Source organism: Pleurodeles waltl, chromosome 5 (genome assembly GCF_031143425.1).
Source record: "Pleurodeles waltl isolate 20211129_DDA chromosome 5, aPleWal1.hap1.20221129, whole genome shotgun sequence".
NCBI lineage: Eukaryota > Metazoa > Chordata > Amphibia > Caudata > Salamandridae > Pleurodeles > Pleurodeles waltl.
Window position 1 is genome coordinate 1,195,456,321 of NC_090444.1, and position 16,473 is coordinate 1,195,472,793.

General features: G+C 48.8%; 1 protein-coding gene across 1 annotated transcript in view; it reads right to left on the reverse strand.

Annotated features, from left to right (window-relative positions):
* The window catches only part of SEC63 (SEC63 homolog, protein translocation regulator), a 620,356-nt gene that overhangs the window by 329,464 nt on the left and 274,419 nt on the right, over positions 1-16,473 (reverse strand). Inside the window, exon 11 of the mRNA XM_069235447.1 lies at positions 9,361-9,453. Coding sequence (XP_069091548.1) covers positions 9,361-9,453 — 93 coding nt within the window. The remainder of the gene's footprint in view (positions 1-9,360; positions 9,454-16,473) is intronic.

The following is a 16,473-nucleotide window of genomic DNA, read 5'->3' on the forward strand; positions in this document are numbered from 1 at the left end:
GAAAGGTCCTTTTAAGAGCCCAAGCCTGAACAACCTACAGCCTAATTAGGTGGCTCCTAGCCAGCTGACAATGATTATTCCCAAGACCACGGATGTCTCCGTATAATGATAAGTAGGGTACCGGTTGTGTGTGCGACAGATACCCAGGATGTGTGTAAATTAGTGCCAAAACACCATCGTTGGTGGTGCCATGTCGTAGTTGGACTCTTGCTCCTAGGCAAAATTGCTGGTTTAGGGATGACAGCACTTTTGTTTGTAGGCAACTGAGCAACCCCTACAACAAATTGCAACTGTTGGCCCAACTCTCCTAGCTCACAAGCAGTACCTCAGCAAAAACCCAAACAGTAAAAGGTGATTTCTGGCAGCTTTACCAATGGACTCTAGAGTGCAACATCTCAGGGAAGTTGTGGTGGGAAGGAATTACCTTTTTCTCATGTTAGTAATAAGTCTTAGTCACACACAGGCAATAAAGGAGATGCAGGAGAGTTTTCAATAAGTTTATTGAAAAAACTGCACTCTACAGTGAAATGCATGAGCTGCGATTAGGATAACACATAATAAAAGAAGCATAATTGTAAGGAGGAGAGTTCTGAATATAAAGAACCCCACCATTGTACAATAAACATGTGATGGAAAATCCGTAGCATAGAGAACCTAATCCCTAACCTAATGAGATCGAGTTGTGATAAACCTAATCTGCCAGTACCATGTCCATGAGACACCTCCCCCACCTCCCCCCCCCCCCCAATCCTTGTTACTTTGGAATGAAGTCTTTAGGTCAGAGTGGTGACACGAAGACTGAGTCTGCATCAAGGTGACATACAGAATAGATGGCGTTGATAGCATCTGGTAGGAATCCCTCTGATAACCTTGACTGTGTGAGATGTATTTATACAGATCTTGTAGGATCCCTGACACAGGTATGTTCCTAAACAATAGATAAGGGGGCAGGCTTGTGGCAGCAATTAAGTAAACAAGTGGCATCCAAAGTACATTATGTTCCTGTCACACATAGGTGGGAAAGGGACATGATGTGAATACCTACGTACATCACTTAATTTTGACCCCGATAGTGACACCGTCACAGAGTGGCACTAATAACACAAATCAAAATATTTTTATAACCATAACAATGGCAGCCATCTTAAAAGAAATAATAAAAGCAATGGGATAAAACAGAGCAAACCAAGTAAGTTCAAAGTCACTGGGTGACGGGGGCCCAGGCCTGCAAGGCAAAACGCTGAGCTAACCTCCTGAGTCCAAATAAATTAACAGGATCCACTACAGCTTCCTCAAAGAAGAACAAGTCATACCACTCCGGACCCAACACTAGTTGGCGAGCTTACACAAAAAGCATGTGTACCTACAGCCACACATGCCATCGAACACAAAGTAACAATAGAGCTGATGGCCATGCATATTACCATTCATAGGAGGAGTCGCTATACCTTATGACTTGAAAAACTTATTTGAAGAAAAACAATACACATACGTCCAAACCCAACTCTAAATGTCAGAAGTATGCAGAGCATGTAAATCTACAGCGACACCCACCACGAACAAGCATTTTCTTGCCAAAGACATTGTTACGTTTCTACTCCTTTTCTGGGGAGGTTTGAAGCAAAGGCATTCAGATTGACTTTACTAGTAAATGCCTGCATCACAATTAATTTAGGTGTTTGGTGTCTAGTCAAAAAAGCAGGGCAACCACAGGTTAGAACATCTGGCCTCAAAACAGCTGACTGAGGGGCTGAGCATGGCTTAGACCAAGTGGTCATCAGAATGTGCGTAAAGATGGTAACAGAGGCTCAATTGAAGTTGGTCCAAACTGAAGAATTTCAGTCAATAAACTGGCTCTTGTTTCTAGAGTAGGCAACTGCAAGCCTAGCATTTGTGCTGCTTTTCACGCATCAACAGCTACATAGGCACTTTCTTCCACTGGTAGATAAGGTGGCAAGTCCAGTTCTGTCTCTAGTGAGGTACCTAGCCGACTGGCATTTTAGAAATGTAAAAACAGCCCTTCATCAATGTAATGAGAGTGGAACAGTCTGTCCATCCTCTCAGTAAGCATCAGTCTTGGAGCTGAAGAGGGCCCCCATCCTTTGACAGTTCTGGCATTGAGGGAGAAGGCAAGGCTGAAGGTATGCCTGCATAATCACTGGTTGCGCCTTAGCTGTTTAATACCACCACACAGGCCTGGAGTGGGGCGACGTCAGCTCTGGGGTCAGAAACCAGCATTCCAATAGGACCCAGTATAGACACAGAACAAATTGGTCTGGATCTTTGGCCAGAAATGTGTCCCAAAGAGGAAGCCAGCATCAGGGTAAAGCCTGCCAGTAGAGCTACAATTTGGGGTCCCTGTGGCTCCAAGAGGCCCAAAAGCAGGCCAGAAAGAGCCAGTTGCATCTAGAAAATTTGAGTCTTGGCCTCCTTAAAGGCCATTATCTTCTGCAGGGTCAGCAAATCTTGAGCTTGGGGGATATAAGGCTGCTCTTGCCACTGCCTTCCGGTGCATGAGGGTGCAGTTAAGGTGAATGAATGAAGGTTGTAAGCAGAGCCCAAGCCCCAAAGGCACAACCTTAATGGGTCTGGGGACTGATATCGGTTTCCTGCAATCAAGGCATGACTTGAATCCTGTTGTTTTTATGAGAGAGGTGTGGAAGTGGGAGGGTGTAGGGGATATTGTCTCCTTCTCTAGCATAATGTATTTGAGACAAAGTTTGGAGTAGTCAGGAAACCCACCAAGTTTGGAATGGACCCCCACATCTCCATCAAGGGCATGGAAAGAAAGGAACAGACAACAAAGAGCAGGTGGGAGCTTTATGCAGCTCTAATCCATTACTTCCAGATCGCTATGAAGTAACTGCTAAACCATATGGAGTCAACAACCAGCGTGTGTGGAGCATTGCTGAGAAGCACCTCTTGAAGCAGTCTGTTGTTGGGGAATATTCTAAAGGTGATGAATCTGCAGTCAGAAGTATCTGTAAGAACATATGTTTTTGAACACAAAAGTCCACCAGATGAATCCAGGACAGCATCTTGAAAACACATTCCGTATCATGAAGAAGAGACGCTTACTCAACTATTACTTTGATGAGCATGGTCCCCAGTCAAGTCAGACACACTATTCTGCATGGGTTTCACCCACCCTGCAGGCTACAAGGACTTCCCATTCCCCATCCACACAGTGTTTCCATGAAGTGAGCCTCCTTTTTTTCTTTTTTTAGCATCATGGAGAACATAGAATAATTTTCAATAGATTGACAAGTTACTTACCTACGGTAACACCTCATCTGCTATAGACAATATCAAGTTGCAGACTCCCTTCCTTAGAATTTATCCTAGGTGTCAGTCTAGATCCGGAGATTTTTCTTGAGCAGTACCGCTGCGTGCTATTAGGTGGCCTCGATCTGCTCTGTGTCCGTCAGTCGTACAGGCAGGATATGACGTTGGAGGTCCTATATAGGCGCAACTCCGGCATGCTGATGTCAGATTCTTTTCATGACTTTCTGCACCACAAGTGCACAGCCATGAAGAACACTGACCGCTGGAGCACAAAACGAAGGCCCTAAAGGGGAGACCCTGTCCTAGAAATCAGTTCACTGAGTGGGGAGAATGGGTGGGCCAGCAAGGAATCTGCAACTAGATATTGTCTCTATCATATAAGGTGTTACTGAAGATAAGTAACTTGTCCATTTGATAGAGACATCTAGTTGCAGATTCCTTACCTTAGAATGGCTACCCAAGCAATACCATCCCCAGAGGCTGGTCTGCCAACTAAGATAATGCTAGGAAGTCCCACAGGACCCAACGGGCAAAGTACCCGTTCCTAAAGCCCTGACTGTCCAGGAAGTAGTAAAGATGTGCAGAGATGCCCACATTGCCGCCTGATAGATGTGAAGGACTGGAAGTCCGCCTGTTAACGCGATGGTCGGGCTGAAGCTCTGGTAGAATGAGCATGCAAATAGTCAGGACGTTGCCTCTTGGTCAGTGCGTAGCAGATTTTAATGCAGAGTACAACCCATCAGAAGATGATTTGCTTCTATACTGTTCGACCTTTCTTCGCACCCACATAACTGACAAAGTGTTGATCATCCACCCACAACTCTTTTGCATGATTAAGGAACTACACCAACATTTCTTTAAGGTCGAGGAGGTGGCCTCTCCTCTTCCTTAGAGGGGAATGTGGGGGTATGTAAAATGTAGGCAAGAAGTTAGATTGGCCTACATGGAAAGGCATGACTACTTTTGGCAAAAAGGAAACCCTAGTATGAAGCACCACTTTGTGAACACCTGCACTACATTCTCCTTCTGAGAGGCAAGAAATGTTTTAAATCCTAGCCTGATGGCCCGGAGATCCAACAGGTTGATGTGGAGTCCGGACAACACTGCAGACCATATGCCTCTGACCTCCACCTCTCCGAGATAGCTGCCTCAGTCCAGTAGTAACACAACTGTCACTACTGTCAGCTCTTGGTGGGGAAGGGAGAGGGATCTGGATCTTGTCAGAGAGATTCCCTTGATGCTGCACCCACTGGAACTTTAGGTTCAACTGCTGAGCCTGTATATGCTTTCTAGCATGACTAAACAACAGGATGCAAGAGGCAATGAGGTCCAGCACCCTCAGTCATTCTCACCGAAATCCAGAATAGAGGCTGAAACATCGGTATCATAGCCTGAATATCCTGGACTCGCTGTTCAGTAGGATAAGCTCGAAACTGCACAGTGTCCAGAACAACTTGGATGAAAGGGAGCATCTGTTAGGGAATCAGGTGTGACTTAGGCATGTTTATAGTGAACTCCAGCGAATGCTGGAGGCCTGCCATAGTCTGGAGCTGGGAGAATACAGCCTGGGGCAAGCCTGCCTTCAACAGCCAGTCGTCGAAGTAGGGGAAGACTGAAACCTCTCTACTGCACAGATGAGCTGTGACCACTGCCATCACCCTTTGTGAACACCTGAGGGGCGCTGGTAAGGCCAAAGGGAAGCATGGTAAACTGAAAGTGCTCGTGACCTACCGTGAACTGCAAGTAAAGCCTGTGGGTAGGCAGGACAGGAATATGGAAATAAGCGTCCTGCAAGTCCAACGCTACCATCCAGTCTCCTGAGCAGATAAAACATGAGGCAAAGTGAGCATTCTGAACTTCTCCTTCCTGAGGAAGAGATTGAGGGACCAAAGGTCTAGGATACGGCAAATGCTCTTGTCCTTTTTGGGTACCAGAAAGTAGTGGGAATAGCAGCCACGACCTACTCCTGGCACGGGAACCCTCTCTAAGGCTCTCTTGGCCAAGAGTACCGCAACTTCTTCGTTGAGAAGTGTCAAGTGATCTCAGTCATCTGAGCATAGGCTGGTGACATGGATGGCGGGGGTAGTCTTGAGGCCCCTGCCGGCTATCTGCAAAACACACCTGTCTGACATGGACTGCCAGTGAAGCAGGGGATGGCGGATCCTGCCTTTGACTGGTCCCTGGTGGAGATGAGTCAGACTAGGAAGGTCTGGAGGGAGCCGCAATGGAGGGAAGGGTTGACTGCCCAGAACACTGGCTCCCCGATCCCACATCCCCAGCCACGCAAAGGCTGGGCAGCATGCGTGGCATGGTGGTTGGACAGGAATAGATGGAGTAGGGTACCGCTTCCGTAGCCACAGAAGGAGTGAAAAGCAGACTGAGTGGAACGGGGAGCCGCAGCGAGGCCCAAGGACCTGGCCATAGCACAAGAATCCTTTAAGCACTCGAGTGACGAGTCTGCTTTCTCTCTAAAGATACTACTGCCATCCAAGAGTTGATCCGTAAGACTGGCTTGGACATCCCTCTAAAAGCCAGATGTCCTCACAACCAGGCATGGTGCCTAAGGGCCACTGTCAAGGCAACCAATCTGCCCAGTGAGTCGGTCGTGTCCAGTCCACATCGGATCATGAACTTTGCTGTGTGCCTCCCATCAGCAACTGCTTGGGAGAGTACAGCCCAGACCACCTCCGGGACCTGTGCAGCACTTGTGCAACTGTATCCCACAGTGTGTGGGAATAACGTCCAAAAAGGCTTGCGGGGTTCATGGGCCACAATGTCAGTTTGGCGGAAGAAAACATCTTCCCAAATGTGTCCAGCCTCTTGGATTCCCTATCAGGGGGTGCGGAAGGGAACGCAACTTGGGAAGTGGAGGCTTGGATGACCAAACAAGCTCTCAGGGTAGGGTGTTGCATGAGGAAACTCAGGTCACTGGGAGCAGGACGGTGGCGGGAGGCAACCATTCTGTTCACAGGAACCCCTGTGCTGGGTTTGGACAAGGTACCTAGCAAGACATCTACACAGGCTTCATCGAAGGGGAGCAGGGGTTCGGACAATGAAGCTCCAGGCTGAAGCACATCTGTCACAAATTTAGCCCTGACTGCCACCAAAGGCAATTCAAGGTCCAGGACTTCAGCTGCTCTTTGCTCCACCATAGAGTATGAAGCAGCCTCCTCCATAGCCACAGTAGGAGGGGAAAATAATGCCAGTATCTGGGCAGGTGTCCAGTCCACGAGCTTCACCCAAGTCCAGACGCCAGTCCAAAGGGTCTTTGAAGATAATATTCCAAATGGTCCAGCATCCCCTCCCTTTCATCACCACACCCTAGACCATAGGAAACAGGCTCAGGATCCGATATAGGAGGAGCAGCTTTTGTCAGCGACGGAGTCGTACAACGCCCATCCGGCTCAGTGTCGGAATCAGCAATGAGGATAGGGACAGCACCGCCCAGGGCCACCAGTGGCGCCTGGATTGGTGTCAGGGAAGGTTGAGATGGTAATACCAATGCCATCCTGGATCCAAGCATGAATCAATGGGTGCCCTTAGGAGTAGAAGCCAAAGCCTCCAGCACAAAACCCAAAGAGGCCCCTTCTGACTCTGTGGGTCCTGAAGGAACTCCAGGGTGTCTGACTGCTAAAAATTAGGCACAAGGCTTCATAAAACTCTTTAAGCTGGGCACGGGTCGTTATGGCTCCCAGAAATTAAGGGAGAGGTGGAGTTGGCCAAGGAGCAGGCTTCACAGATGAAGGCCTAGAACGGCGACGCTCCCACGCCAGCCGACGGATGAGGTGAAGTCGAAGATCGTTTCACTTTATTCACCGACTTCTTGTGAATCCACTTACCTAATCGTCCCGAGGATTTGGAGTGGAATGACGATGAAGGGGCACTTAGTAACAGCTCCTGGGACCTTCCTCTCTACCAGGACCTCAACATACACAGGGTCAAGCATCTGCCTTCAGGGAGTGTTCTCTCAAAGCCTTTGGATGCATGCCCGACAATCAAGGCATGACTGAGTTGTGGTTGCGCTCCATACACCAAAAGGTACAGGAGGTTCTGATTCATCGCCCGATGACAGGATCTGCAGGGTTCGAACCTGGTCTTTCTAAAGGACATCCTTGATGCACCAGGAGTTGTACAACTCGAAAACACTTCAACAAAAAGCTGAAAAAGGCTTAGTTTGAGGTGCCTGGGTATGTTGTTCCAGCTCTTGCCTGTGAGGTATGTGAAAGATCTTCCTCCTGCAGTGGTTTTCTGGATACATGGAATGGTAGCAAGTGCCTGCGGGGCTGATCAGAGGGGTCTGGCAGGGTTATGGAAAGAGATGCAATGATTCAGGTAGGCCGGTCCAATGTTGTGAAAGGCCTTGTAGGTGTGGGTGATTAGTCTGAAGAGGATTCACTTCTCCAACGGAAGCCAATGGAGGAGTCTCAGGTGTTGGGAGACGTGTTCCTGGCAGGGGAGGTTCAAGACGAGTCTGGCAGTGGTGTTTTGGTTGAGTTGTAGTTTTCTGATGTTATTTGTCATGGTGCCGGCATAGAATGTGTTGCCGTAGTCGAGTTTGCTAGTGACTAGGGTGTGCATGACTATCTTGCGGCAGTCGTCCGGGATCCATTCGAAGATTTAGCAGAGTGTGTGCCAGCAGGAAGAGGTGACTGCATTTACCTGTCGGGTCATTGTTAGGTAGGAGTCGAGGGCGATTCCCAGGTTGCGGGCGTGGTCCGTTGGAGTAAGTGGTGCGGTGAACGATGTGGGCCACCAGGAGTCATCCCAGGTTGAAGTGGAGTTTCCGAAGATGATGAGCTCGGTCTTGTCCCAGATGAGCTTGAGGCAGCTCTCTCTCATCAAGGTGGGGACGGCTTTCATTCCGGTGTGAAAGTTCCTCTTGGCTTTGTCCGGGTCTTCAGTGAGGGATATGATGAGTTGTGTCATTGGCGAATGACAGGACGTTCATTCCATGGCCTCTGACTATGGCTGCTAGCGGAGCTATGTAGATGTTGAAGAGCATTGGGTTCAGGGAGGATCCCTGAGGGACTCCACAGCTGACTTCTGTTGGTTTGGATATGAAAGGTGGGAGCCTGACTCTGTGTTCTTCCAGTGAAGAAGGAGTGAATCCATTGCAAGGCTTTTTTGCAGATTCCTACATCATGGAGTCTGGTGCATAAGGTGTTGTGGGAGACCTGTCGAAGGCTGCTGAGAGGTCTAGGAGTATGAGTGCTGCAGTGTGGCCTTAGTCAAGGAGCCTGCGAATGTCAGTGGCTTCATGAAGAGCAGTCTCCGTGCTGTGGTTGCTGCGAAAGCCAGACTGGGAGGTATCCAGAGTTGCTGTCTTCGATGAATTGTCGCAGTTGAGTTTATGGCTTTTTCCCGATAGGGTAGTATCAAGATGGGCTGGAAATTCTTTAGCTCTGATGGGTCGGCTGTGGGTCTTTTCAGGAAAGGGTGGACTTGCATGTTTCCAATTATCGGGGAAGGTGGCTGTTTTGTTGGAGCAGTTCAGTGTCTTGCAGAGTTTGGGGGTGATGGATGCACTCGCTCTGTTGTAGATGTGGTGAGGACAGGGATCTGTGGGAGCTCCGGAGTGTATGATGTTCATGATGATTTCAGTCTCTTCTGGGGTAGAGTAGACCAGCTGTGGACAGTTTGGGTGGGTTCTGGGGGGCTGGGTCGGTCATAGGTTCTGATGCTGGGCGGTTTCTGCGGGAGGAAGCTGTCATAGATTTCCTTAATCTTGCTGTGGAAGAAGGTGGCCAGTTTGTCGCAGAGGTCTTGCAATTGGAGGTGGGGGAGGGGTGGGAGTGTTGGTGGCTTCGGAGGGAGGTTTGTGAATTCATTGATTACCGTGCAGAGTTCTCTTGTGTGGTGCAGGGAGATGTTGATGCATTCCTGGAGAGCGGCTTATTTTGCGTTTTTGATGCGTCAGTGAAAGGTGGCAGTGGCGGCTCTAAAGGAGGCGAGGTCTTCGCTGGTTTACTACAACACCTGAAGAGGGTTCTAGATGACGAATCCATGGGATAAAAGTTATATTTTCACATTTCTTAGTTTTGACTACACGTACTTAGAATATAAACTACATCTTACCTTCCCGACTACGAGCCATGATGATGAGCTGGCAGATTACATTCACCATTTCTTGAAGGAGTGCTGGGCACTTCTTTAAAACAAATTGTTGATCTGTAACACAATACCACAATACATTAGAGATGTCTACCTTATATACAGTATTGAACCAAGATACTCTTTTTACTTTACTAAAAGCAAAAGAATGCCCCTTTAAAATGTCACGCACGCTAGCATATAAACAACAGAAAGTATTCCTCAGTAATACAGGCAAAACTGTTTAAGGAAGAAGGTCCCAAATTTTCTCGTGTACACCTTGTACTTATTCAGCCTGTTAACCGCTGCTATAAACCGAACACCATCACTATTTTCAATACATTTCAAACTAATGCTTTTCGTCGTGGAACAAAGTAGGCATTACAACTGGAAATGAAGTAGTGCACTGGAAGTGGAAAGCAATCAGACACTTAGATCAACTTTGGAAGGAGAGCTGCGGAAATGTTTTGAAATGCTACCTGCATAGTTTTACATTTCAATGGATACCTGTGTTACTACTTGATACTAACAAAAACTCTGCGAAAACGTCCACAGCAGAAGAAAAAACCCTCAACAAGATCTCCATTTTATTTTATCTTAAGACTTTGAGAGAACTCGAAGGCAGATAATCAGGATGATACGAGTTCCTTTCTGGTGGGTACTCAAACGGTGGATTCCTCACCTTGTAAATATTCCCCCAAGCCTCAGATGCAGACACTTTTCAGCAGTACCTCTGTGCGCCAGCAGGTGTTTGTAGAAAGCTTGCCTGGTGTGTGGTGGGTACCTAAAGTACTTACACCTTATCCCAGGTCCAGTTATACCATATTAGTGTAGTGAAGGCAGTGTCTAGAAGCCATGCTCTCTAGAGGTAGCTGTGGATGAGCAGCCAAGGCTTATCTACGAGACATGAAAAGTTCATGCAATAACACTGTAGTCACACAGCACTAACACTAATGAAAGAAAACACTCAGTGTCACAAAAATAAAGCTACTTTATTTTAGTGACACAATTACCAAAACGTACTAGAGATGCAACCCTCCAATAGGATAGATATGTACACTAGTAATCAGAAATAGGCATACAAAGCAGTAGAAATCAGTGTATTAGCAATAGTGACCCCAGGGGGAGCCCAAATCATATACTAAAATAAATGGAATGCAAATGCAGGAGCACCCACCTAGGTCAGTGAAATGTGTAGAAGGGAGCTGGGGGGACTAGGAAACCCCAAAGGTAAGTATCTCAATGACCCTCAGAGACCAGGAAGAAAGCAGTAAGTTACTGTATTTTCCCCAAACCACCCAAAAGGACTAAAAAGAAGATAATGTAACATGCAGACAAGACTGCAAGAAACCAGCGGTGGATTCTTGAAGAGGAAGACCTGTGGAAGAAGGGGACCAAGACAAAAGTCGCAGGAGTGTCCGGTGGTGGCAGGAGCCACTACCCACCCATCTGTAGTTACAGAAGTTGGTCGATGGTAGGGCCAAGACAGTCAGCAATGCAGCCCTGGACCCATAGAAGAGTTCCTGGAGGATGCAGTCGACATCACACGACGGATGGAAGGTTGCAGTCAGTGGTGGGAAAGGCCATCAACAAGCCTTGGCAAAGGCAGATGTCACGGTGAAGCAAAGGTGGAGCTGCCGGGGACCAGCAAGGTCCTGGAGGACTCAACCCACGAGGGGAGTCCTGGGGGGACTCTCAGTAAGGGAGAGAGTCCACTAAGGAAAAAATCAGCCCCACAGAAGACCCACTGGAAGAGGAACCAGGAGTGGTAGAGAAGCCCACGCAGAACAACTGGAGAAGGGTCCCACACCGCAGGAGAAGCACGCAGAGAGCTGTGCGTCGCAGGGTAGAGTGCTGGGGCTACACGGAGCCTGAAGATCCCTGGGAGGAGATACCAACAAGCCTTGGTAGCTGCAAGAGACCCGGTGCGCCCGGGGGTGCTGTCCTGCGTGGAAAGGACAGGGCTTACATCTCCACCAAGTTGGACAGCCACCAGAGAGGACCAAGAGGACTACTCCAGACAGCCACCCATGATGGAGGATCCACACGGCTCGTGATGAGAGGAGATCCACGCAGCCAGTCATGGTTGCTGTTGATGCCTGTGGGTGAAGGGGGGGGGGGGGGGGGGGGGGGGGGTTGACTCCTTCACTCCAAAGGAGATTCCTTCTTCCTTCTCGTGCAGACTGAAGACTTGCCGCCCTCAGAGGATGCACAGACGGTGAAATGTTGCAGAAGCTGAAAGAAGCCATGGAAACAATGTTGCAAGCAGAGTCTTTGTCGTGGATGCAGATTGTCAGTTCCTGAAGGGTCCAGTCGCAGTTCCTGTGGCTAGAAGTCGAAGTAGAGATTGCAATCTTGCAAGCCGCATCTGAGGACCCACCCAAAAGGGAGACCCTAAATAGCCCTGAAAGGGGGATTAGTCACCTAGCTAGGTGAATCAGGAGGGGGCTCTGACGTCATCTTCCTGACCTGGCCACTCAGATGCTCCCAGAGACCTCTGCACACCTTGGATTCAAGATGGCAGAATGAAGGGACCCTCTGGAGGAGCTCTGGGCACCACCACTGGGGTAGTGATGGAAAGGGGAGTGGTCACTCTCCTTTCCATTGTCCCGTTTCACGTCAGACCAGGGACATGGAGATTTCTGAACCGGTGCAGACTGGTTTATGCAAGGAGGGCACTAAATGTTCCCTTCAAAGCATACCAGTGGCTTGGGGAGGCTACCCCTCCCAAGCCATGCAACACCTATTTCCAAAGGGAGAGGGTGTTACCCCCTGTCCCAAAGGAAATCCTTTGTTCTGCCTTCCTGGTCTTAAGCCGATCAAGTAGCAGGAGGGCAGAAACCTGTCTGAGAAGTGGTAGCAGTTTGGGCTGCCCAGAAAACCCCACAAGGCTGGTAGGAGCAATGCTGGGGGTCCTCTTGAATGTCCCCAAAGTGCATGGAATCATACTTCCAATACTGGCAACAGTATTGGGGTATGATTGCAACATGTTTGATACCAAAAATGCCTAGGATCGGAGTTACCATTATGTAGCTGGACATAGGTAGTGGCCTATGTCCAGTACATGCATAAAATGGCGTCCCCGCATGCACAAAGTCCATGAAAATGGGTCTGGAGTTCGGGGGGCACCTCTGCTCAAGCAGGGGTGCCCTCACACACAGGTACTTGCACCCTGCCCTCTGGGCTAGGAGGCCCTACCATAGGGGTGACTTACAGTGACCTGGTGTAGTGGCCTGTAGTGAAAAGGGTGCATGCACCCTTTCACGCAGGCATGCAGATATACTTTGCATGGGCTCCCCATGGGTGGCATAATACATGCTGCAGCCCATGGGGAACCCCTGGTGCCCCAATGCCCTGGTTACCATATACTAGGGACTTACAAGATGGCACCAAGTATGCCAAATGTGGGGTGGTCCAAGCAACCAAATTTAAAGGTAGAGAGCATAGTCACTGGGGTCCTGGTTAGCAGAATCCCAGTGAACACAGTCAAACACACTGATAACAGGCAAACAGTGGGGGTAACCATGCTAAAAAAAAGAGGCTACTTTCCTACAGTGTTGACATGCAGCTCCCCACAAAAATCATTCCTCTCCAGATGTGATGGGCAAAACCACTTATCTGAGCCACCCAAGAGGGCTGGAATCAGTTTCTATCTAGGTTATCTTCAGACGCAGAGCCCTTCAGAAAACTGGTATTATCAGTGTGCAGATTGCTAGATAAAGACCTTTTTAGATGAATAAAAAAAGGTCAGTTCCCAGGAATGGGGAGGTGGAAGGGTCAGTGAGGAATCTGTGGTATGAGTAACCAGTGTAGGACGCGGGCTCCATATATAGTATATCAAACTGAAGTCTACTTTGCAAAGAGTCCACAAGCTACCTTACTAGTGGACAGGGACTTGCTCTAGCAGTCTTAAGGAGCAGCCTTACTGGGTAGTGTGGTCGAGCAGCATTAGGCTTATCAGAGAGGAGTGCTAGACATTCACTACAGGCACATAGTCGGTAAATGGGGCACACAAATCAAGAAGGAGAACACCAATTTACAAAAATAAGTATATTTATATGTATGTGTAGGCATCAGAATTAATACGATCAGGAAAGTACGTTTTTCAATAGAAATTATCACAGTTTCAAAAGATAACTCTTAATGCAATTTTCTAAAGCTGCAATGTTACTCTATGGGTGTGAAAACATATACTGCAAACAGGCACTTCACAGCAACTTACAAGACCAATCTTCCAGACATAAGGGAAGTATGGGGCAGGGTCCTACTCCACACCCAACAGGTCACTTCGGGCAGCACTGAGGCGGCCAGGAGCAGTGGTGCAGTTCAGAATGTGTTGCCTCATTTAATATAATGGGGATGAGTCCGGGCAAAAAGATGCAGATTGTGAGGACTGGGGGACCACTCCGGGGTGAGCCACAAAGTAGGCTCAGTTCTTGCAAAGCTCGGGGACATAGGGACACCAATGGTTCTCTTGTCCTCAGTCCAGGCATCCGGGTGCAGATGGTTCTTGTACGGTCACGTTTCGGTCACATGTGGTGGTCCCGGTGTAGCTAGGCCTGCAGAGACAGGCTGGTGTGGACTATGGGTGCAATCCACCTGAACCAGCAAGTGGGTTCAGGTCTCACAAGCCTCTGGACATAGAGACACCAGAGGTCCTCTCCTCAATCTGTGGTATCTGGGTGCAGAGGTGCAGTAGACAATCGGGTTACCATCACCAGAGGTGGTCATGGTTAAGGTGGGTCTGCACAAAGAGGCTGCAGGTGCCGGTGTGAAGGTCGCAGTGGGGAGACACACACAATTAACTTTGTCTCTGGAGAAGATGGGGACCACGCTGGCAGCGTAGGCCCACTTCAACTTGGAAACGGGGGCACGCGTGTAGTGGTGCTGTCCAGTGTCAGGTTTTGGCAGTCCAAAGTCCTCTTCAGTGTTGGGTGCCTGCAGGAATGCAGCTCCGTTATTCCACAGGAGATCCTGGTACTGGTGTGAAGGCTGGAAATCTTCCCGGGCTTTTGGAAGTTTCAGCAGCTGGAGAACGAGGCGTCTTTCTTGCAACTGTCAATGTCAGCAGGCAGGCTGGCAGGGTTGGACCCAAGTCAGTTACTTGGTCTTCAGTACTTTCCTTTTGCGTCTCTGGAGTGTCCTTCTTCCTCAGGTCAGAAGATTTACGGATGCCTGGATTGCCCCTAAATACTGTATTTAGGGGAGTGTAGGGTAGTAACTGTAGGAGGCTGGCTCAGTTTATGGTGTACACCTATGGTGTCGTACCCTATACGGAGTCCAGGCAACCCTTAGTGATGTGTCCAGATAGCAAAAGCTCTCTAGGGATAGCTGAGGCGAGCAGCTGAAGCTTACCCAGGAAGAACGTTAAGCACTTGCAAGTAGTAAGATAGTAACTCACTCACAAGAAAGAATCACACAAGTGTTGCAAAAATAAAGGATTCTTTATTACAGCACTGCTACTAGACTAGCATTGGTATATCTCCCTTTGGAGATATCTACACACAATATACATACAAGAGAACCAACAGAAATAGCATAATATGTACAGGGCCTGGGGAGGGACAGGGGTTGGGGGGGTGGGTTGGCTGGACGTCAAATCTTAAACTAAGAAAGTGGAATGCTTCATAGTGAACCCAACCAAGCTAAGTGTGGTAGTTAAATAGGGGCTGGGGCTAGATGAAAACACCAGAGGTACATACAGGTAGTGTCCCCAGTGGCCAGGTTGAAGGTAGTTACCCACCCAGTCGTCCTATAGGCTAACACAGGGAGCAGTGGTTGGACTTTGTGGGATTCAAGGCCCTTCCCAGTGGACCCAGAGAAAAGCAGCAGACAAAGAATGTTGGAGATTGTCGCCACCCAAGGACTCCCAGAAGACAGGAGTACCTAACACCAGGGGCCCCGGATGCAGAGGGGAGAAGGGACTCTCTCTGAAGTCATCAGAAGTCTCAGATTGTCCACCTGCTGTCACAACCCTTAGACGAGGCCAGTGGAACCTAGGGACTCTGGATGTGGAGGACCTGAAAAGGAAGCAGACAAAGTCCAACACCCTTGCAGGTGCCCAGGTGGTGCAGGTGGCAATACTCATCCTCCTAGAGGTGAAGTTCCTGCAAATCGATGGAAGAAGCAGTCCACCTGAGGGGTCCAGGAGCTGTCCCTCAATGGTCGCTGGATTGCAGGTGGGTCAGTGACCTGCCAGGTCACCGACAAGCCCTTGCAGGAGCTGAAGATAAATTTAAAGAGTTTTGGGGACCAGCAACGTCCAGGATACTCTACCCAGGAGGGGAGTCAGGGCTGGCCCTCAGCACACAGGAAGGCCAGCAGAAGTCATTGGAACCCCCATTAATGAACCATAGGCGATGGCCACAGGGAGTCACAAGGAGTTCTCAGTATCACAACAAAACAGAAATCCCATGTTGCAGGAGTTGCAGGAAAGGGGCTGATCTTTAAGCTGCAGAGTGCTGGAGGCTGGAGCTTCCTGGCATCTGAAGATCTCCTGGAGGAAGAGTCAACACGCCTTTGCAAGTGCAACAGTCATGGTGCACCTGGGTTCCAGTCCAGTGGCAAGAGCAGGGGCCTATAGTCTCCCAAGATGATCAGAAGACAAGCAGGACCCAGAGGAAGCCATAGACCCACCACCTGTGAAGCAGAGTGTTTTTGATGTTTGTGGAGCAGCAGGCCCCACCAGGCAAAAAGTGGGGGTAATCATGTCAAAAAGGGCACTTTCCCAACAAACCCCACCTCCCACCCGCCAAACGAAAGAGAAGACGACTAACCTTTCCCAAGAGAGTCTTCATTGTCTAAGTGGAAGAACCTAGAAAGGCCATTTGCACTGGCATGGTCAGTCCCAGGACTCTGTTCCACTTTGAAGTCCATTCCCTGTAGGGAAATGGACTACCTCAATATTTTGGGATCTTCACCTTTCATTTGCATCAGCCATCTAAGAGGCCTGTGGTCAGTTTGAACAAGGAAGTGAGAACTAAACAACTTCTTCAGGCTTCCCTCTAAATGGCACTTCAACAGACAAGGTACTTACCTTCGGTAACACCTTATCTAGTAGATACAGTATCTAGTTGCAGATTTAGGCGGTCATTATGA